A 22,979-nucleotide genomic window follows, 5' to 3' on the forward strand; every position below is an offset into this window, starting at 1 on the left:
AATCAAGACTCTCAATTATAATTATAATCGCGACAACAAAAGACATAGCAATAGGATTAACCCTTTTAACTCTGCCCAGCCAACCCAATAAAATTCACAACATAGAAGAAGAACGACAAACATCAAATCAAAATTTTCGAATACCTGCCTCGGAAACTCAACAGGATACATAAGTCCTACTACATATGGTTCTTCTCTCCCATTCATAGAAATCGAATCCCTTCGCACCACCCCATTAAAATTCTTTATCGACACTGGCTCGACAAATTTTTTCATCGACCCTAAATTTGTCAATAAAACAAATTGCGTAAGCATGGAAATTCCCATAACATTTAAATCAGCAAACTAATTTATAACCGAACAAAATATATAAATAAGCCTTCCGTTCCCACCAATATTCAAAACCTTGGTAACATGCCCTTGCTACCATGTAAATTCCACTCCTTTTTCGATGGGCTACTGGGCATGAACTTGCTTCAACAACTTAAAGCTAAATTACATCCACCTAATTCAAAATTAAAATTATCCAACACTACTCTACCCATTTTAAATTATAACAACCAAACCTCAAACGTTTACAATATCTCAGCACATACAAAAACTATAGTACTGTTGCCAGTACAGAACAAACAGTGAGTGTACCTATTCGATGCAATTAACATTAATAACGAACTAATCATATCAGGTGGCCTTTACATTGCAAAAGATAATGTAACAAATTTTGATGTAACAAACTTTAGCCATTCAGATCCACTCCTTTATCTTGAAGACCCTATCGAAGGTACACCCTTTTCTGAAACCAATTATATAGAGCTTTTCAACATTTCTTCCGACCTTCCTCAGTCACATGACACCCCGAATTCTCTAGAAGAACTTAACCTAGAACACTTAAATCCCGAAGAAAAACAGGGATTAACTTTACTATGTAAAAAATACATCGATATATTCTATAACAAAGCTAAACCTCTCAGTTTCACGGACAGAATAACACATTCTATTCCAACTCTTGATAATGTTCCTCTACACGTTAAATCATATAGATACCCATTTATTCACATGGAGGAAGCCAAGAAAAAAATAGACACAATGCTAAAATAAGACATCATAAAATCTAGCTATTCACCATGGAGCGCACCTGTGTGGGTTGTTCCTAAGAAAAGCACCCCCACCGAAGAACAAAAATGGCGGCTTGTAATAGACTACAGAAAACTTGACGACAAAACTGTCAAAAAACTGTCAAAAAACGACAAATACCCCATACCAAACATCAATAGCTAGATATTTTTCAACGATTAACCTTGCAAGTGGCTTCCACCAGATTGAGATGAACCCTGATGAAACAGCCAAAACTGCATTCACAGTAGAATGTGGCCACTATAAATTTATTAGAATGCCTTTTGGGATAAATAATGCTTCTGCTACCTTTTAAAGAGTAATGGACAGCATTTTAGGTGATCTGGTGGGAAGTATTTGTTTGGTATATTTATTTATTTATTTATAAAAGAAAATAGCAATGAACTGCCATTCTTAAAATTATATTGTACCCTTACCTCTGCACAACAAAAGGGAGTGTTTTTTAACGATGTGCTCCGACTCACATCAGGTTGGCAGAGGTAAGGATAGGTAGGTTAACAGATTTTGGACATTTAACTCGTAGGACAAATCAACATGTAACAGAAAATAGTACTTATTGTACATGGAACATAGAACACGAAAAGGATCATGCTCGTCATTATTCGTCTTACAAACGTTAAGGGCTATTGGACGAAAATGACGAGAAGGCCTTACAGGGACTGCGAGACGTAATTTGCTTAATAAATACGTGGAGCAAATTTGACCATTGAGAAGCTTAAGTATAAAGATAACGCCGTGGCAGGTTCGACGATCCTTTAGGGTGGGAAGGCTTAAAAGTCTTAGCCTGTCGGCATACGATGGAAGATGACGATGTGGATCCCAGTGTAATCCACGTAGAGCGAACAAAAGGAATTGTTTCTGATCAGATTCAATAAGGTCTTGATACTTCGCATATTGAGGTGACCACACACACGAACAATATTCAAGAATAGGGCGAACGAGTGAGATATAAAGAAGTTTTGATGTGTAAGGATCATCAAACTCCTTTGACCATCGCTTAACAAAGGCGAAAACCCCTCGAGCTTTACTAATAATTAGACCAATGTGGTCATTAAAATTAAGGGTGTGGTTAAATAGGACTCCGAGATCTGTTACCGTATAAATGCGTTCAAGATCGCACGCACCTATAGAGTAATTGGCGAGCAGGCAATTCTTCCGGTAAAATGACATAAATTTGCATTTGGAGTTGTTGAGAAAGAGGAGATTATTAATGCACCAGGATTGCATGTTATTAAGGTCAGTTTGCAAAAGGTTGTGTGAATGAGAATTCGTCAATGGCAAACAAAGTTTGACGTCATCTGCGTACATCATCACACTTGAGTGTAGAACCACTTCAGGCAAGTCATTGATAAAGAGGCCGAACAGAAGTGGCCCAAGGTGGCTCCCTTGAGGAACGCCAGAAGAAATAAAAACCCGGTTTGAGAGAGAGCGCTTAAAGGCTGTTGACTACGTTGACTACGTTGACTACGGTTGGATAAATATGTTGCAATCCAGTTAGTCAATAAAGCAGGGAAACCAAGAAGCGTAAGTTTTCTAAGTAATAGTAGGTGATTTACCGAGTCAAAAGCCTTGCTGAAATCGGTGAAGATAACGTCTGTTTGAAAATTTAATTTGAAACCGTTTCTAATGACAGCACAAAATTCTAGAAGGTTAGTAGACGTTGATCTGTTTTTCATAAAGCCGTGCTGAGAGGGGGACATAATTGACCGACATTGGTGCTGCAGCTGCGCAGTAATCAGAAGTTCGAACAACTTTGGAATAGCACTAAGCTTTGCAATACCTCTGTAGTTTTCGATATTAGATTTACTGCCCTTTTTATGGAGAGGAATGATGAAAGATTCCTTCCAACTTTCAGGGAAAAATGAAAGACGAAGCGACATCTGAAAAAAAATTGACAGAGGTCGGCATAAAGCACCAGCACAGTGTCTCAAAACATAGCTAGGAACGCGATCAGGACCAGAAGAAAAGGAAGGTTTTAGTGTCTTGAGGTTCTGAAAAACATCGTCTTCGCAAATAGCGGGCATGAAAATGGAATTAGAAAGTGGAAGAGAATAAGGATACGAAGAGGTTGTATTGTAGCCAATGGATGAGTACGTAGACTGGAAAAATTTTGCGAACAGGTTCGCTATATCAGGCTCGTTAGACGCGGACTCAGTATTGAGATGAAGACAAGAAGGAAAATTTTGGGATCTTCGTTTTGAATTTACAAACGCGTAAAATTGCTTAGGATTAGCCTGAAACTCATCCCTACACCGATTTAGGTGGTTTCTGTAGCATACAGAGTTGTGGGCTAAGAATTTTGTGCGAGCTGTCAAGTATCTAGAAAGGTCCACCTGTGACCCAGTCCTAGTGAATTTCTTGTGAAGCCTCGACTTCAAGTTTTTAAGGTAAGATAGTCGACGAGAAAACCATGGGGGCTTGTAAGACGCGTCAGGTGAAGGAAAGGATGGGACATAAATGTCAAATATCGTAAAAGCGCATAACCATGTTATTGGGGTCGTCTAGAGAATCCAAAAAAGTCCAATCAGCTAGGGATAAATAGGAGTTAATGCCATTGAAATTAGCTCTGCGGAAGCAGCGAAAAGTTGTCGGTTCAACTTCTGGACTAGGAAGTAAAGGAGACGACGCTTCAAGAATTATCTCCAGAGTGGGATGATAAGCATCTTCAGGATAGGAGATCGGGTCAATTCTTGAGACAAGGGCGTTGGCGAACTCGGACGCAAAGATAAGGTCCAAGATTTTATCACTACAGTTCTTGACGTAGTTCAATTGGCCCAAAGAAAGGTCAATAAGACCTTGGACTAAGTCATGAGCTGCAGTGGGAACCAGAAAATTGGTGTCTGGTGATGGCAACCAAGATATGGAAGGAAGGTTAAAATCGCCCATAGCTATTAAATGGTCATTAACACCCAGAGTTGAGTGAATTCCCTGGATTAAGGACAGGTGCTGTAGATAAATAGTAGCGTCAGACCGGGGTGGGATGTAAGAGCATGATACATAGAGAGAATAGTCGTGAACTTGAACACGAACCGCAACAAACTCCAAAATATTATCTGAGTAGGTTGTGGGAACCAGTTCAGAAATAAGGTCAGATTTCACGGCAATAAGAACGCCGCCGCCAGTACGCATTTGACGGTCACGCCTATAGACAATATAGTTGCCAGCGAATAATTCGCAATCGGAAACAGAGGAGTTAAGCCACGTTTCGGTGAAGGAAATAACGTTGGCATCGCAGGAGGCACTATTAGCGTGCAGCTTGCTAAGTTTCCCTAACAAACTACGAGCATTCTGATAATGCAAAGAAAACGAGTTAATTAGTTTTTTGGAGGCCTGGTTGAGGGAGTCAGGGGCACTCCAGCCCGTGGGTTGCTCTTGTAAAGATATTCGTGAACAATAGCATGTACGGGCCATACGGAAGCATCAAGGACCTTACTATATAACGTGTCGGAAAGTGCAATTTTAAAAGAGGAAATATCTCGTTTCTGCTTAAAATTGAACTTTGAGACAGAGAGTTCAGTTAAAGGAACATTAAATTTGTTGCTCAAGTGGATCGCGACATCTTTCGCGGTTGCATCTGGATTGAGGCGAGAGACAAAAACTAGCCTTTTTGGGGCAACGCCGGCAAGAGGCGCCGGACTCCTTGGGGCGACACCAGAGATAGTTGAAAGTTAAACTCTGGGACTAGAAGTCAGAGGAGATGCGATGATGACAGCCGGGCCAATCGCAGAGTGAGCATTCTTCAGATGGTTTGAGGCCGGCAGGGCTTTGTTTGCTGCGGCAGCATGCGACGTAGACGCCAGATCCATGTTGACTGGCTGCATGGTTGGAGATGCGACGGTATCAGCTAGTCCAGGACAAGGGGAAGCATTCGCTGCTTGACCCGACGCGGCGACATCGGCGGCTGAGTCATCAGCAACACCCGTGGTATGACCATTTGGTGGGTTGCGTGGGCTAAACAGCAAAAGAGGGCTCGCAGGGTCTGCAACAGGCAAAAAATTATTAGGAATATGTCCCGTGTTGTTATTTGGCGTGACACTTATCAGTTTCATGGATTTAAAAAAAGATTCCGTTTTTTGGAAACGGCTTGCCAAATCCTTAAACCCAGCCGCCAAAGATTGAAACTCTAAATGAGTTTGTCTCATAAAAATCCGCATTTCGGATTTAATATGAAGGCAGCTCGGGCACGTCCAATCCAAGCCAGCGTGATCTCGTATGCGGTCGGCGATGCGCGGGCCAACATGCCCAAGATCGGCGCAGCCAGGGTGTGCGGCATTAGTGCACAGCCAACAATAAACGGTGGCCTGCCGCGAAGTAATTTAGATGACATAATAATTTTTTCTACATCTCTCTAAGAACAACTCACACACTCTTTCAACGTCATAGAATTGCAAATTTTAAAATCTAACACTACAAAATCAAACTTTTTTAGGAAAGAAACAGAATTTTTAGGTCAAGCCTAAGAGGGCTTAAAGCGAAACCCTAACAAAATAGCCGCCATCATCAATTCATCAGAGATTTTGCCCGAATCACCCAACCTATGACTAGACAACTAAAGGGCAACAAAGTAATCATAGTCGATGATGAATTTCAAAAGACTTTTGAATTTTGCAAAATTTTTCTCTCAAACGAGCCAATCCTTCAATATCCAGATATTTCCAAACCCTTCACATTAACCACCGACGCAAGTAATTTCGCCTTAGGAGCTGTGTTGGCGCAGGGGTCTGCTGCAAACGATAGGCCAGTCTGTTTTGCCAGCAGAACCTTATCCGACGCAGAAGTTAACTACTGTACTATTGAAAAAGAGATGTTGGCCGTAGTATGGGCAATCCGATACTTCAAACTCATATCTCTTCGATAATAAATTCACAATAATTACAGATCATAAACCGTAGACTTGGCTTATGAACTTTAAACAACCCAATTCAAAAATCATCCGCTGGAGGCTGCAATTGTTAGAGTAAGACTTTGAAGTCGTTCATAAAAAAGTCTCACAGAACGTATTTGCTGACGCCCTCAGTCGAATTGGCACTATACTTAACCACAACAAAGCCCTCATTACACCTAAAACAAATCTTCACAGTCAACTAAACCCCTCAATGAATTTAACAATCAACTCGTTTTCAAAATCGACCCCCACACTGGCTGCACTACATTAACCCCATTTAAAAATAAGCTGAGGAAGAATACCGTAGGCCTTTTTTCAAGTTCAATGATGTTGCAAACATACTCAAGCAGTCATTAAAACAAAAAAAGACACGCAATTTTGGCCCCGATCACATTTTCGAACTAATAGAAAAAGTTTATGAAACTTACTTTTCAAATAACAACACATTCCATTTAGTGAGATGCTTGTTTTTCCTCCCTGAAATTATTGACAAAGCAGAAATAGAAAAAGTCATAATCGACTATCACATTAATAATAATTACAGAGGCATCGACGAAACACTTTTGCATATTAAACGCCAACATTTCTTTCCATATACATATGAAAGACAAAATTTCCCAAATAATCAAGAACTGCGAAACCTGTCTTAAATTAAAATACGACAGACAACCACAAAAAATTGCATTCTAAATTCCAGAAATACCCACAAAACCTTTTTATATAATACATATTGACATCTACACTATTGATGGTAATTATAATCTAAGTATCATTGACAAGTTTTCAAAATTTACTTCGGCTTATCCAATTACCAATAGAAACTCCATTAATGTCATCAAATCTCTAAAACACTTCTTCAGTATATTCGGTACACCTAAAAAATTGGTCTTCGATCAGGGGGCAGAATTTCTAAGCAATACGTTCAACCAATTTTGTCTACAATTCAACATCGAATTACACACAACCTTATTCCAGCAATCTTCGAGCAATTCTTCTGCAGAAAGACTTCATTCCACTCTAACGGAAATCTACAGAATAATACTTGACACTCGAAAACAACATAAGTTGAATAGTGAACATGACGAACTAATGACGGAGACACTAATTACTTTCAATAACGCAATACACTCCGCAACAAAATTAAGTCCTTTTGAATTATTTAGTGGTAGAACTCACTGAAGTATGCACATATTGAATACCCACTGTACCGAGAGTACTTAAAGGGTACGCACTGTAACACTTTGTTGCAGTGTTTACATAATTCATGGCCGAAATATGAACCGATCGCTATGGCTTAGCCCGCACACAGAAAGTGCTAGCGTCGGCATAATTGTAACACGAACGGGCTACATGTGCATATTAAGAGGGCATAGCGTACCCTGCAGTACCGCGTGTCATCATAGGCCACTGTCATCAACATGTCATCAACGCGCCGACTGCGACTTCTACCGAAGCGACGCTCTGCCGACTGCGACTTCTACCGAGTCGACCCTCTGCCGACTGCGACTTCTACTATGAAGCTCTGCCTACGATAAAGTTACGGCGGTAGTCTAGACGGCAGTACCACGGCCCGGCCGTTGAGAAATTTGTTGATGAGACATCGATGAATTGTTGATGAAACAGAGATGTTTTATCTATGTTGATGAAACATAGATGTTTCAGCGATGTTTCATCAACAAAACATCAAACATAAAATACAAAAAACAATAGCGCACTTGAAGTGGCTATTATTTACAAATGAACCACCCCCGTCATTGGCCACAGCTCTTAAACTACAAAGTGAGCTTGATTTTTTAAAATCAAAAAAAAAAATAAATAAAACAAAACACCGCGGTGCACCGATCACAACTCACTCAGTAATAAGATCCATAAATAAAGCAAAAATTAATCCTCCATCTCCCAAGGAAATACCGAAAAGAATTGTTAGCTGCCCTGCCGACTGCCCAGGGCCGCTGAACACCGTGCATTGCAAATATACATGCACAAAGAAAGCGCCAGCACCGGTACCGCCTGAGCCCATAGGCCCAGGACAGCAGCAGCAGATATCAAGCGTGGGAGGCACGGCCGCCACCTGCGTCGCCACCCGGCGACGACCAGCTGACGTGGTCAAAAGCGGCCTAGACCAAGAAGAAGAAAAGAACCGACAGCGTTGCAAGAGGGCATTGTTCGCGCCACAAGGGCGCTTAATTTCGAGCAGCAGTGTGGGAGCACGAGCTTTCGCTCTCGCTGCTCCCGGCCGTCGCTCGCTCCCTCTCGTCTCGTAGCCGAAGGCGACTCCACCGGTCCCAGCAGCCCTTGAGCGGGGCTTTAGATTTAATTGAAAACGAAGTGCCTAATAAAACATACCAAAGTGAAGCCAACTACACTCTTTTTACTGTGAAAGAAACATAAAGTGGAACAATAACAACAACACCAAAATCAACCCCTGCCATTGACCATGAAGAATTACCGGCTGACGACGGCTATAGAGTTTTGGACACCATCCGCCCACTCCATTTCATGGTCCTTCGAGCCGGATCTATCATGATCGCACCAGTGCCCCATCGCGGATTTTTTCCAAAGATAAGTACGACTCGCCTTCCAAAGTCCATTCGTCCGTGGTCGCCATATTCCTTTTCCAACGGCGTTTTTTTTTTCTTTCCATCCGATTCCGACCATATATACACCCAAGTGCATACCTACATACATATGCCCAGCCACAGTGAATTTTCTTCTTTTCTAAGTGCTTAAGCGCTTGCCAATATCGGCCCCCTACTTCGTCTCACTGTGATCCGCTGTTCCAAGCATATGTATATATATGTACATATATATATATATATATATATATTATTTAATCCAGAGGCCTATTCACACACATAAGTACCAGTGTCCGTCATTAAACTGCACTTAATTTTTTTAATATACATTACGAAAATATATATATATATACACAAACACACACACACACATGCACAAGAAATAACCGTATTTGTAATATACAATACGAAAATATATATAAATACACACACATGCACAAGAAATAACCCTATTTTTATTATACAATACGAAAAATATATATATACACACACACACACATGCACAAGAAATAACCCTATTTTTTAATATACAATACGAAAAAAATATATATACACACACACACATCCAAAAAAATATAACCTTTTTTTATATATATATAATACGAAAAAAAAATAAAGATATATATATATACACAAAAACACATTTGCACAAACATTATTAAAAAATAATAATAATTCATACATACATATATATTGGGCAAGCTTCGCGCTATTCTGCGCTGAGCATCGATCTCCAAGCTATTACATACATATATATTGGGCAAGCTTCGCGCTATTGTGCGCTGAGCATCGATCTCCAAGCTATTATATACATACATATATATACACACGCCCGCATAAGGGCATATCAAGTGATTATTTGTCATTTCTTTTCGGTCTCCTCTTTGTGCCTAGAGCGTGTACAAGCACCTGCACTTATACAGTCCACAGCCGAACGGTGCCGACGAGATCGCCACCGCCACCTACAATTTTTAAAGAAATAAATTTCGTGAACCAAGCATTTAAAAAAAAGAATTATCCAAATTTATTTTATTTTATTTTTTAGCTGGTTTTTCCAGCTAGTTTGGCGATTTTTTTTTTCGTTTTTTCGTTTCGTTGCTTCGTGCTCACATCCCTTCTGCGATCATCCGTCGTATTCCGGAAGTCAAAATCGAGGCTGTCGGCTGGAAGCAATTGTCAAGTACCGCTCAATAGGCCTATTTTAGCTGGTTTTTCCAGCTAGTTTGTCGATTTATTTTTGATTTTTTTTGGTTTTTTTTTCGTTTATTTATTTTTTTTTCTTCTGTCTCGCTTCGTGCTCACATCCCTTCTGCGATGATCCGTCGTATTCCGGAAGATCAAATCGAGGCTGCCGGCTGGAAGCAATTGTCAAGTACCGTTCAATAGGCCTATAGCTAATTCCATTAGCTTGGCGAGAAAAGTTATTTTTTTTAATTGTGTTGCGGTATCTGTCCCTAGTTGGGGTTGTTGCGCTATTGTAGCCGATTCCCACCTTTTTTTTAGCAGAGTGTCTGCTACTATTTTTTTATTTATTTAAAAAAAAATAAGAGAGCAATCCTTCTCTCATTTGGCTATTTTTTTTTTGGTTTTCTAGCTAATTGCTTTTTTTTAGCGCATTTGACCAAGCTCGATGGATATTTTTTTTGGTTATCTGCTTTAGCTAACACTGGCAGCCGCATTTCAGCTATTTTTTAGCTAATTTATTTGTTTCTTTTGTTTTTTTTTTACTTTTGTACCAGTGAGGACGGAGTTTTAATTTTTTTTCGAATTGAGATTTAGACTGGGTTGTTTATCCTAGTCCAGGCCTTGTCGCAGTGTTTTTTTTTTTTGTATTCTTGTTGAGCGGTGCGTCAGTCAGGCGGTCTCGGTTTTCGTCAGGCCCTAATTGAGCATGCCCATAGAGGGAAAGTCGAAACCGACATCTGCGCCAGGAAAGGAGTCCAAAGCCACCCCATCCACTCCAGTACCGCCTCGCGCTAGGCCAACACCCAAGTCAGTCAGTTCGAAAGAAAGAACCGTATTGTCGGGATCTCCAGGAAGGGAACTTCCGTCGCCAAGTTCAAAGACCACTCTCCGGATTGTAATTTCCCATCCATTGGCGAAAGCATCCAGCGAATCGTCGCTGGCAGTTAAGCCTGAGATCCCCTCCACTTCCGGGAGTGAATTCCTAAGGGTGATACGCGCGGTCAGCAAAAAGATGGCATCCTCCGACCAGCCAACGGCAGCAACCGCAGCTTTGCGCAAGTTTATTGCGGTCAGCGATCGCGTAAGCCTCTTTGAGGCAAAGATAAACACGCCTGGTCAAGCGACACCGTCCTCGCATACACTACAAGTACGCCTCCAACAGGTGCGAGCTTTATGGGAAAAAGTCGAGAAGGAATATGAGACCTGCTCCGACTTAATTGCCCTAGAAGGATCCCTCAGCACATTGCCGCTGCTGCAATCGAAATATGATTATTGCTACTCGGTATATGAGGCATGTGCAGCACAAATTGGTGAGACCCTAGAAAGGGTAACGCCTCCTACCGTTCCAGCTTCCTCTCAACCCCAACTTTCGTCCGGTTGTCGTCTACCTCCGTGTGATACGGAAGTTTTCGACGGGGACTACCTCCGATGGCCCACTTTCAGGGACCTGTTCACGGCAGTTTATGTTAATAAGCCCAGGCTGACACCGGTCGAGAAGCTGTTTCATCTTCTCACGAAGACTAGTGGCGAAGCAAAGACCATTGTCGCAAAATCCCCGCTGACAAATGAAGGCTTCGCTTCAGCGTGGGAGGCTCTTCAAGACCGCTTCCAGAACAAGCGACTCCTAGTCAACAGCCAACTCAAGCTCCTTTTCAACTTGAGTTCCATTTTTCAAGAGTCGGGACATGCTCTAAAGGAGCTCCAGTCCACGATTCAGGGGTGTTTAACAGCGCTAGCACACTCCCAAATCTCCACAGAGATCTGGGATTGTCTACTTGTTTTCCTGTGCGCAATCAAATCGCCAAAGGCCACCCAGTCCTTATGGGAACAGTCCCTCACTTCAAAATCCGAGATACCAGCTTGGGTGGAAATGAATTCTTTCCTAAGTGAGAGGTATCGGACATAAGAGGCCATCGACGATATGAAACCAACGCAGACATTTCCGAAAAAGCTTCAATCTTTCGAGACAAAGGTCAGCACCAAACACAGAGGGCGTGATTTATGCTCCAAGGAGAATCATCCGGTAAGATTGTGCCCGCGCTTTCTTCAAATGTCCGTCGATGCGCGTTCCGGGTACATCAAAAAGAAACAGCTCTATCTGAATTGTTTGGCGAGGGGCCATCAGCTTCGTGATTGCTCAAGCACTTACAGTTGCTTCACATGCAAGGGGAGGCATCATACGCTGCTGCATCGCGGCCCCCCAAGTTCCGACCATGCGAGTTCCACCTCGCCCCCTACGCCCTCAAGACCCTCCAGCAGCAATGCATCTGCGAGCACATCAACGGTGCAAAATTATTTCGCCTCCGGTACTACAGCCGTTCTACTGGGCACGGCGATTATCGACGTGTGCCACTTGGGGACTAATTACCGAGCATGAGCCTTAGTCGACTCGGGATCAGAGGCGACGTTCATTTCCGAGCGTCTCTTCAAGATTATTAAGTTGCCATTCCGCAACATCTAGACGCAAGTCTCCAGGCTAAACCATTCGGTTTCGGCAAAGTCGACAAGACTTTGCAATTTCGCAATCCGCTCTCCTACCAAACCGGGGCTACAATTAGACACCGTAGCCTATGTCCTTCCGGAATTTTCGGGCAAATTTGCCGTCGCTTCCAATTTCAAAAAATTCCTTGAAGGACCTGCCCGATCTTCAATGGGCGGACCCCAGGTTCTTTGAAAGTGCCCAGATCGACATCCTAATCGGGGCCGATATTCTACCGTCAGTGATGACGGGTGGCACGCGAAGAGATATATGCGGCTCACTTCTAGGCCAAGAGACCATCTTTGGGTGGGTGCTAACAGGGCCGATCTCCAGTATGCAGGCCAGCCGAGTCGCATCCTTCACGACTCAGGTTCGCCATGATCATAATGATGCATTGGACACCCTTCTCAGCTAGTTCTGGGAGGTGGAGGATCTTCCAATGAAGATGGTAGGAGAGTCGGAGTCTTATTGTGAGACAAATTTTATTCGAACTACGAAAAGAGACGCAAGCGGGAGGTAAGTGGTCACGCTCCCATTCTGCGACCCTGAAAACTCCGGATCCAATCTGGGATATTTAAGGTCCATTGCGTTGGCTCAGTTTCTTCGAAACGAGAATCGTTTAAAAAGAGACTTTTGCCTAAAAAAACAATATGACAGCGTGATTCAGGAATATCTGGATCTGAGTCATATGAAGGAAGTTTCACCGACTCATAGTTCTCCTACCTATTACCTTCCACATCATGCAGTACTTAAGCCCAAGAGCACCACGACAAAGCTTCGCGTTGTATTTAACGCCTCCAGTCCGTCTGCAAATGGAACCAGCTTAAATAATATTCTTCATGCTGGCCCAGTCCTGCAATCCGATTTGACTATCCAGATTTTGAAGTGGCGGTACTTTCAATACGTATTTAGTGCAGACATCACAAAAATGTACCGTCAAATCAGGGTCGATCCGAAGCATACGCCCTTTCAAAGAATTCTGTTTCGAAATAAGGAAGGGGATATCCGAGACTTCGAGTTGCAAACGGTTACCTTCGGGGTCAACGGCGCTCCCTTCCTCGCCATTCGAGTGCTAAAAAAGCTGGCAGAGGATGTCCAAGGGCTATTTCCAAAAGCCAGCCGGATTCTAAATCAAAACATGTACGTCGATGACGTCTTGGCAGGAGCAAACTCTCTAAATGAAGCCCAAATCTCAATCCAAGAGTTGCAAGAGGCTCTTAACTCCGCGGGTTTCCCATTAAGGAAGTGGACTGCCAACCACAGGTCCATTTTGGAGAATATTCCAGTCGAGCACTTCCTTCATAGCGAGTTCCTCGACATCGATGCCGAAACTACGGCCAAGACCCTAGGTATTCGTTGGAAGGCAAGGTCTGATGAATTTTATTTCGTCCCTCCAGAAATAGCACTGGAAACCTCCTACACCAAGCGCGAAGTGTTATCCCAAATTGCGAGGTTGTTTGATCCGGCCGGATGGCTCGCTCCGTTCATCGTGCGCTCCAAGATTTTCATGCAAGAAATTTGGCTGAAAGATCTGGGCTGGGACGATACGCTTCCTAGCGAAATGAGTCAGAGATGGCGATCGTTCCTCCTGGAGTATTCCGACCTCAGCCGGATCCGGGTTCTGAGATGGGTCCGGTACCAGCCCGATATAAAAGTTGAGTACCATGGCTTCTGCGATGCGTCCCAAAAGGCTTTTGGAGCGGCTTTACGTGCGCGTCGAGTTTGGGCACGAAACCTTCGCACACCTCCTTACAGCCAAGACACGAGTCGCTCCAGTAAAGACCGTGTCCCTTCCCAGGCTAGAGCTTTGCGGTGCCGTTCTGTTGACCGACATGGTGGCAACAATTCTTCCACATATGCCGACTGCCGGCTCCGACGTACGCTGCTGGACCGATTCCACGATCGTGCTGGCCTGGGTACGAAAGCCTGCTTGCAACTGGACCACGTTTGTGGCCAACAGAGTTGCCAAGATAACCCAGGCAATACCAGTCGACTGCTGGGCACACGTTCGATCCGAACAGAACTCCGCCGATTTAGGTAGTCGAGGCGTGTCCCTACACGAGCTAGCGGACAGTTAACTGTGGTGGCATGGACCTGAGTGGCTGCAAGGGCCACAAGAGCTATGGCCAGTGCAGAGCGATGTGCATCCGAACACAGAGCTAGAGCAATGGGCGGTCAGGGTGCATTTTAGTAAGGCCCCTTCTGACGAGTTTCTGGAACGCTTCTCGAAGCTGGAGAAAGCGTTGCGAGTCCTGTCATATGTTCTACGATTCTTCAAGCGCTGCCGCAAGGACTCAATTTCGCCCACTTCACGACTCACGAGTGAAGAAATTCGAGAGGCAGAACGAGCGCTGATCTCCATTGCGCAGCGTAGAGCATACGGCCAAGAGTACAAGTGCTTGCGAGAGAAACGGCCCCTTCCAGTGGCATCTTCAATTGTGAACTTATATCCGTTCATTGACCGACACGGTCTTCTAAGGGCATGTGGGCGCATCACTGCGTCAAAAGCCCTGCAGTACGATGAGCGACATCCAATCCCGCTGCCCTACGACTGTAGGTTGGCCCGCCTTCTCATTCAGATTTGCTCGACTTCAGACTCACCAGATTAAGCTCCACGACGGCAGTCAATTGATTGTGCGCCTGATCCGATCAAAGTATTGGATTCCGAAGATCAAGAATCTTGTAAAGACTGTGGTGAATCCGTGTAAAGTGTGCACAATATATAAGAGAAGACTTCAAACACAGCTGATGGGCGACCGAGAGACCGAGTCTCCTTCTCCAGGCCCTTAACCTGCACGGGCATTGATTATGCTGGCGTTTTATACCACCAGGGGCTCCACACATGGGGGGTCTGTGGGAAGCCGGGGTGAAAAGTTCCAAAGCCCTTTTCTACAAATCCACGGCTACCCGCAAGTACACATTCGAGGAGCTAGCGACGCTTCTTGCGAAGATCGAAGCTTGCCTCAATTCTAGACCCCTCTCCCCCATGTTCCGAAGATCCATCCGATTTGCTGGCCCTCACACCAGGCCATTTCCTAATTGGAGGGCCGTTGCTTTCCACGGCTGAGCCCGACATAAAAGGCGAAGCAAAATCGATACTGAATCGATGGCAACATTTGAAGGCCCAACACCAGCAGTTAAGTGCATGATGGAAAGAGGAGTATTTAAAAGAGCTCCACAAACGCAACAAGTGGCAATTTCCGACCACGAATCTCAAAATAGACGATATAGCAGTCGTCAAGGATGACAATCTGCCACCGAACGAGTGGCGGCTCGGGAGAATCGTTTCGGCTTGTCCGGGCGCTGACGGCCGAGTTCGAGTGGTGGAGATCCGTACGGCGCGCGGCACAATAAAACGGCCCGTCCACAAGGTCATCCGCCTCCCTGGGGAGAGTAAAGTCCCCTACGTGTTCAACGAGGAAAATATTTCCGTTTCCAACCACATGACCGACTCCCATTAAAGTTTTTCTTTTTCGTTTCCCCGCAGAAGAACTCCACACCATGGTGCCGCGTCCTCGAACCGCCGAAAGCCTGGACAGCAGACTTTCACGAGGTATGAACTCCAACCGCTGCCGAGTCTGCCGGGGAATCCATCCTCTTCGGAAGTGCAAGAGGTTCCTGAAACTGAGCACTGAAAAGCGCCTTCGAGCAGTACTGATCAACAAGTACTGCTCGAACTGCCTCGCCCACCAACATTCAGAAGGAACGTGTCGCAGCACCGATGGCTGCAAAAAGTGTGGCGAGAGCCACCATACGCTACTGCATCTGCACGAAAAGCCGACTTGTTCATCGCCACCAGCACCTCCTTCGAAACGCCCGGCGAGGGAGCCACGGCCGTCCGTGATGACCGTCTCCAGGTCTCCGTCGCCAGCCATCGAGGCAACCCGTCCTGCGGGCTCCACTCCATCCTCGTCGGTGGCAGCATTGCTGCACCAGAAGGTCATTCATGTGCTCCCGACGGCCTGCGTCGTGCTTGATACCGGGAAGACGACCTTCAAGATGGGGGCCATGATTGACCCGTGCATGGCGGTCAGCTCCATTGACCGGTCGCTGGCGGCGTCGTATAGGTTACCCACAGTGGAAGTAGGAGAAGACGAGGTCTGCTCAGCGACCATCCGGTCCCGGACCGGCAGTTTCAGCCTCGAGGTGATTTTGAGGCTCGATCCCAGCCTCAAGATCAGAACCCCTACACGGACTATGAGCAACGCCACCCGGGCGAAGTTTGATGACATCCGTCTCGCTGATCCCTTGTTCCATCGCCCAGCGACAATCTCCCTCGTGTTGGGATCTGACTTGTATCCAAAGCTGATCCAAGCGGGGTTCCTGAAATTGGACGAGGGATTGCCCGTCGCCCAGAGCACCGTATTCGGATGAACCGTCTCCGGAGCATGCCGAGAGGCCTAACGCGGTCCTGCGTGCGCAAGGGGGGGGGGGGGAGAATGGTCGCGCCACAAGGGCGCTTAATTTCGAGCAGCAGTGTTGGAGCACGAGCTTTCGCTCTCGCTGCTCCCGGCCGTCGCTCGCTCCCTCTCGTCTCGTAGCCGAAGGCGACTCCACCGGTCCCAGCAGCCCTTGAGCGGGGCCTTAGGTTTAATTGGAAACGAAGTGCCTAATAAAACATACCAAAGTGAAGCCAATTACGCTCTTTTTACTGTGGAAGAAACATAAGGTGGAACAACAACACCAAAATCAACCCCTGCCATCGACCACGAGGAATTACCGGCTGACGACGGCTATAGAGTTTTGGACACCATCCGCCCACTCCATTTCAGGCATGTTTTTTTTTACGAATGCACTGCGTTGCATACCTTTTTTGATTGCACTGCGATGCATATTTTTTTTATATAATATAATTTAATTTGTAAAATTGAGCGGAACCTTTTATGCCCAATTAGTCGTGTAGTAAAGCTATACAAACCAATAGGTAGGAAACCTGTTAAAAGTAATGAGAAGTAATGCAATAAGCAAATTTTCCATAGAAAATTATTATAATCACAATCATAAATATAGCATAAAAGTATATGTATATACCACCCACGAAAATGACGTTGGATATAAAAACGGTGGATTCCACTGCCAATGTCATAAATAAAGTAGAGTCAAATAATATTGATTTATATTGGGTACATATACTTTTAATAGTCATTGTTGTTATAATGTGCGCAAATTTTTTGTTTAAAAAAAAAAGAAATACATAAGGCGGGCAAATTACCTGGATAAAATTTAAGCAGCAAACTAAAATAAAGAGCCCAAACAACATTGATTAAACACAAATTTTCTACACTTAAAATTTAAGAAAATGTAATAAATAAAAATAAAAAAATAAATAAAATAAATATATACAAATATAATTTTTTTTACTAAAGTATGGCTAAACTAAACACAATTAGAGAAACTTATATTAATGTCTCTTAATATCTTCAATTAATTCATGTCCATAATATAATGGAATGGAACGAACTATATAAGAAAATAAATAATATAAAATTGACTTTGACAAATCATATAAGTCACTCAATCAAAATAGACCAATATAAAAGAACACCATTAAAAAACATGTAGAAATATTAGTAGAATGCTTTAATAAAGCGCGAATAAAAGGGAAAGGGAAAAATTAAATCAAGATCATTGGTCCCAAGTATCGAAATTTTTGATCAGATCTAATTTCAGTTAAACAAAGATTCAATTTAGAAAAATTAGTACCGTCTGTTCTTAACACATTACTGACAATTGACACTAGAAATTAACCAGATTCAACAGACCCAAACGACATTGACGAAATAGAATCAGAAGAGCTTAAGAGGTTAATCCTAAAATAGAAGAGCAAGATTAAAATAATCTTACTATTCCAGCTGTATACATGTCAGATCTGGATAATTCTACAGATTCCGATACTTCAATCATAATAGAGAATAAAATAAGCAACTCTATTACAATGTCACAATCTAATATTGATTTTATTAATACAGCATCCAAGCTTATACCATTTTTTGATGGTAGGGCTGAAAATTTAGCAAGTTTCATTGATGCTTTACAAATAATATAAACAATGAGAGGCGAGCACGAAGCATTAGCAGACTTCATAATTAAAACAAAGCTACAAGGTGTCGCCAGAAATCTAATCGGTTATGAAACAACGATTACTGAAGTGATTTCTAGACTAAGAGGCAACGTCAAAGGCGAAACTGTGAAAGTATTATCAGCGAAACTGATGAACCTACAGCAACGCAATAAAACTGCTAACCAGTACACACACAAGAGGTTCAGCAGATGACGAAAGCTTTAAAAGGTGCATACAAAACATATGGCTTACCTCTAGAGCTAGCCAGAAGTTATTCCACTCAGCATGCAGTCAAGGCAATGACTAAAAATTGCACAATCAATAAGGTTAAACTCGTACCTTTAATACTATGAATGATGCCGTTTCAAAATTTTTCAATAGTTGCACTGAAGCCACTGGACAGTCAAACACTGTCTTATACTACAGGAACTATCCACAGCGCGGCTCAAATCACGGACGTGGAAATTATAGAGGCAACTTTCGTGATAACTACAACAACTAGCAGAATTACAATTGAGGACGAGGCCAATATAGACGAAACTATAGAGGCTGTGATTACTCGAACCGAGGCCACAATAGCAATAACCAAAACAATGTCAGAGTTGCCCAAAATACACCGGGAAACTCCCAAAACCCTTTAAATGTTCAGCAATAGAAGAAGCAAGAGTTCACACTATTAATCTCAGTCAAAATATATTCGTTTTATTTATCAATGTAGCTACTGAAAAAGAACTTGTCTTTTTAATAGACACAGGTGCAGACATATCCATTTTAAAAGAAACTTCTGATATCTTGCAAAACATCCAAGATAATTACATCATAGACATAAAGGGCATAAGTCAAGAAATAACCAAATCCAAAGGTCTAGTTTCTATTGAAATACAGAGGACTAAATATATACATAATTCCACACGATTTTCATATCGTAAGTTTACAATTCCCTATTCCATGAGATGGAATATTAGGCATCGATTTTATTTAAAAATACAACTGCCAATTAGACTTCAAGCCATCTGAAGATTGGCTTATAATTAGACCCAATAATTTAAAAATTTCCAGTTAATGTACCAATAGCTCACGTTCTGGCAACAACTCAATACTTCTGCCAGCAGGATCCCAAGTTATTTGAAAAATTGAACTTATTTCAAAAGAGGACAGTGTATTAATTCCAAATCAAGAAATTCTGCATGGTATTTACATTTTCTTTTCTTCTTGGCCAAAACCCATTTTTTGAAAGTGGTCAAAATAAAATGATTTTGGTCTCGATGGATTAGAAGTAGAGTGACCATCAACGTGGTATACCTAAAATATTCATAGGTGGCGCCACAAAAGGTGTAACACTGTCTTAATCCTAAGCAAACTTAAAGAAATACAATAAAATTGCTGGAGTATAGTCATTCAGATAAGACAAATTACAAAACAAAATTTTTATATCGTAAAAATGGCTTATAATCAATTTTTCATGCAACTATAAGCAAAAACAACACTATATTTCGATTCTTTTAATGAAAACTATAGTAATTCGTTATCCAATTTTGATAAAATTTTGTGAATTTAGTTAAAATTACATTATTTTTATGTTCCTATGACAACTATAAGATATAGTTTTCTGATCTTGAAAATTTTTATCCAGTATCATCCTATAAGTACTAATTTACGATTGGGAAAGTTTCAAGTTGATATCTTTGAAATTACCGGATTTACTAATTTTGGCCTAAAAAAGTGGTCCGCTGGACCAACAACATCCAACAACAATCAACATCCAATAACGCTTTCATAAGGTTACTTAATACAACAAAACAAATCTAGACAATAGAGAAAAATACTATCGCTAAAGCAATTTTTGAATCATTTATTCTGAAGTACGGTCCAATGAAGACGTTCACTACGGACATGGGAATAGAATACAAATATTGAATTATAAATGACTTGTGCAAATATTTAAACATTAACAAGAAAGGAAGCTTACTTCGGCACGCCGAAGTTTATATACCCTTGCAGATAGAACTTCAATGACTAGGAATCCATGCAATAAAAATTATATATACTTATGTTAAAAAATAATGAAATAATACCTGCTTTCATTTCATTCACCTATACATACTATATTTGCAGTTTTACATTCACAGATTTGTATTTTTGCTCCACATCTAACGATCGTTTGTATGGCACCTATGTGATATAGTCGTCCGATTTTCAATAAATATGACACAAAATTTAAGACTGATATAAAATGGTTATATCTCAATCGCCATTCACTTAACCTTCCAACATGTCACTTCAGAACATACGAATATTTTAAGTTCATTTGGAAGACCTCCTGTTTTATTAATATCACTAGGTATCACATAATCTAATTACTTGTTACCTCGATTTCGAATAGCATCAATGAGTTGGTCTTGTGCTTTTATCATATAAATAACTGTCCCTTTATTCTCAAAACTCTGGAGAACTTTTTCGTTGTGTCTAGCAACTGGATCATTTGTTGGGTAGATTCTTAATGCTCTCTTGACCGAGCGTTATCTCTGTCCCTATTACTCCCGTACGGAGGTTTAATAAAAGAATTTATCAATCCTGACTATCCTAATCAGGATAATGAACTTTTTTTTATTAAATTATTGCATGTCATCGGTCCTTAAGAAGTATGCAAAGTTTCAAGTTTATCAGATATTTGGAAACCGTTGAAAAAAGAGTTCAAAGATTCCGTAACATACAAACATACATCCCGAACTAATAAAAGCATGTTAAAAATGAATTCATGGCACTGTAAAAAATATCCACGGCAACTGGCATGTCAGTGCACATGCATGAATCGGACTAATTGAACTCGTTTATACAATTATTCAGCCGTTCAAAGTCCGTCTTGCGAAAACATAGAACTTTATTGGCTGGACGGTCAGAAATATTCTGTACGTCAGTCCCAATATCAAGAGTCACATCGAAAGTTGGATAATAAGGATCTTTGGGCTGCGTCAGAGGCGCCACCCTTCCTAAACTGACTCTCGCAGGATCAGAGACGAAGCAAAGATCGAGCAAGCGCTGCAAAGAATTTCGCACATGGTTGACTTGAGACAGCGAAATGTCAAACAAGCCAGCGATAAAGTCATGTTGTGTAGGTGTATGGAGAGTATTGGTGGAATTATTTGAGCACCAAATAGCACCAGGGATATTAAAATCACCTAGGACTACCAACTGGTTTCTATCCAAAAGTCTACTGTAAACCATCTGAATAGCGGAAAGTGATTCCAATAATAGGAAGTATACACGGGGCTTTGAGGGATCAATATTTGCGACCCCCCACGGGACGAAACAGAAATCACCGGCGGTACGGGCTGCACATTCGGGAACCGAATCTTTTCGAGCGCTCGATCTCAGCACTCTTGGAATTAATGCTGAGGCCGAGGGAGGCTGCTGCTGAGAGCCCGTTAGGTAGTTGGGGTCCATCTACATGCTGCCCACAAATAGCAGTTTTTTGCGCCAAGGAGACTCGTTTAATAGCGTAAGGCTATTAAATTGGGTGTCCAGCGCCAGGTACATATCAAGAGTTTTACGAAAACTCGTTAAAATGCCCTTAAACAGTTTTTGGTTTGCCGCATGATAGACATCATATCCCTTTTTTATATCGCGATAGGCCTCACAGCAGTAACGAAGGCCGATGTTTCTTTTTTCATCGTCAACCGTCCGAGCTGCAACACTTGACGTGCATGAAGTTGTCGCACAGCCAGCAGCCGGTTGTAAGGTCACCTGCAAAAATAGCCTTTTTGCAGGTTTTTAGCGAAACAGACAATATTTACGGACATTAAAGACGTACCACTGTACTTGCACTTGAAAAAAATACAGAAAAAAGAAGCAACAGAGCTATGAATATACGAAGTGAAGAGTCACAACGAGAGCGAGAGAGCGGGAGAGCGTGGAAGATCAGACAAGATGAGAAGTGCTGTAGCACAGCGACAGCGAGAGAGCTAGCACAAGCAGCATAACTAAATTGGGAAATAAAACCAATTATAAACACAAATAAGAATAGCTGAATTCACAAGCGAAGTCGACGGGAAGTTATTAACACAAAATAGAAAATTTAAGTTAACGGCGGTGGTTGTTTTCAAACTTTAACTTAAAACGAGAGCGCAAGAAAATAAAACACTGAACGGACGTGTTGGAAAGATGACAACTTTTTGGGTGAGCTATTTCCTGCGAAAGCTCTGCCGCCTTCCTGATGGGGAAGACTTCCGCTAGAAATAGGCTGCATTGGCTTGGTAGCTTATACGACAGCCTCGTCTCGGGGTCTGTACACTATATGCCCGCTCCAACTCCTTCCATCTTGGAGCCGTCAGGGTATATATTGAGGTATCGAGCATGGTCCCGAAACGTTTGTTTTCACATCAGGGCAAGTTCTAGGCGTCTTGTTCATGGTTCGACCAATTGAGCTGTGCAAATATCCTTGTGTCGACATGTTTCCTAGCGCTACTTGGCGTTGAGCTTCGTTACCCGCGGTCAGTTGCGCGTGGATGTCCAGGTGATCAATTCCAATTATAGTCTATAGAGGTTTTGTGAGAGTTGACCTCAGCGCCCAGATATGCAGAGCAGTGCCTGCCGCTGGGTTCTCTCCATAAGCTTTTTGTCTGACCTCTTTTCCATGGCTTGCCATCACACTAACCCCGT

The 22,979-nt window shown here is 42.5% G+C and overlaps 1 protein-coding gene and 1 pseudogene across 1 annotated transcript; one reads left to right on the forward strand and one right to left on the reverse strand.

Moving 5' to 3' along the window:
• Nucleotides 1-4,448: 4,448 nt before the first annotated feature.
• On the reverse strand, nt 4,449-8,563 carry LOC147644964 (uncharacterized). The gene is made up of 3 exons (XM_086836686.1): nt 8,469-8,563; nt 4,845-5,445; nt 4,449-4,793 (listed from the first exon to the last, which is right to left on the reverse strand). The coding sequence occupies exons 1-3, from the start codon at nt 8,561-8,563 to the stop codon at nt 4,449-4,451; spliced, it is 1,041 nt and encodes a 346-aa protein (XP_086692812.1).
• A 1,923-nt stretch (nt 8,564-10,486) lies between these two features.
• On the forward strand, nt 10,487-16,633 carry LOC147644965 (uncharacterized; annotated as a pseudogene).
• The last annotated feature ends 6,346 nt before the right edge of the window (nt 16,634-22,979 follow it).

This window comes from Drosophila serrata, unplaced genomic scaffold, assembly GCF_035046125.1.
Source record: "Drosophila serrata isolate PLE 108 unplaced genomic scaffold, ASM3504612v1 contig_47, whole genome shotgun sequence".
In the NCBI taxonomy this organism is placed as follows: Eukaryota; Metazoa; Arthropoda; class Insecta; order Diptera; family Drosophilidae; genus Drosophila; species Drosophila serrata.

Bases quoted from the DNA above. Each gene is read 5' to 3' on its own strand.
- LOC147644964 (XM_086836686.1), bottom strand. From the start codon at position 8,563: ATGGGGCACTGGTGCGATCATGATAGATCCGGCTCGAAGGACCATGAA. The intron at 5,446-8,468 runs GTAATTCTTCAT...CATCTAAATTAC, and splicing joins TCTATAGCCGTCGTCAGCCG to TTCGCGGCAGGCCACCGTTT. The intron at 4,794-4,844 runs GTCATCATCGCA...TAACTTTCAACT, and splicing joins ACTCTGCGATTGGCCCGGCT to ATCTCTGGTGTCGCCCCAAG.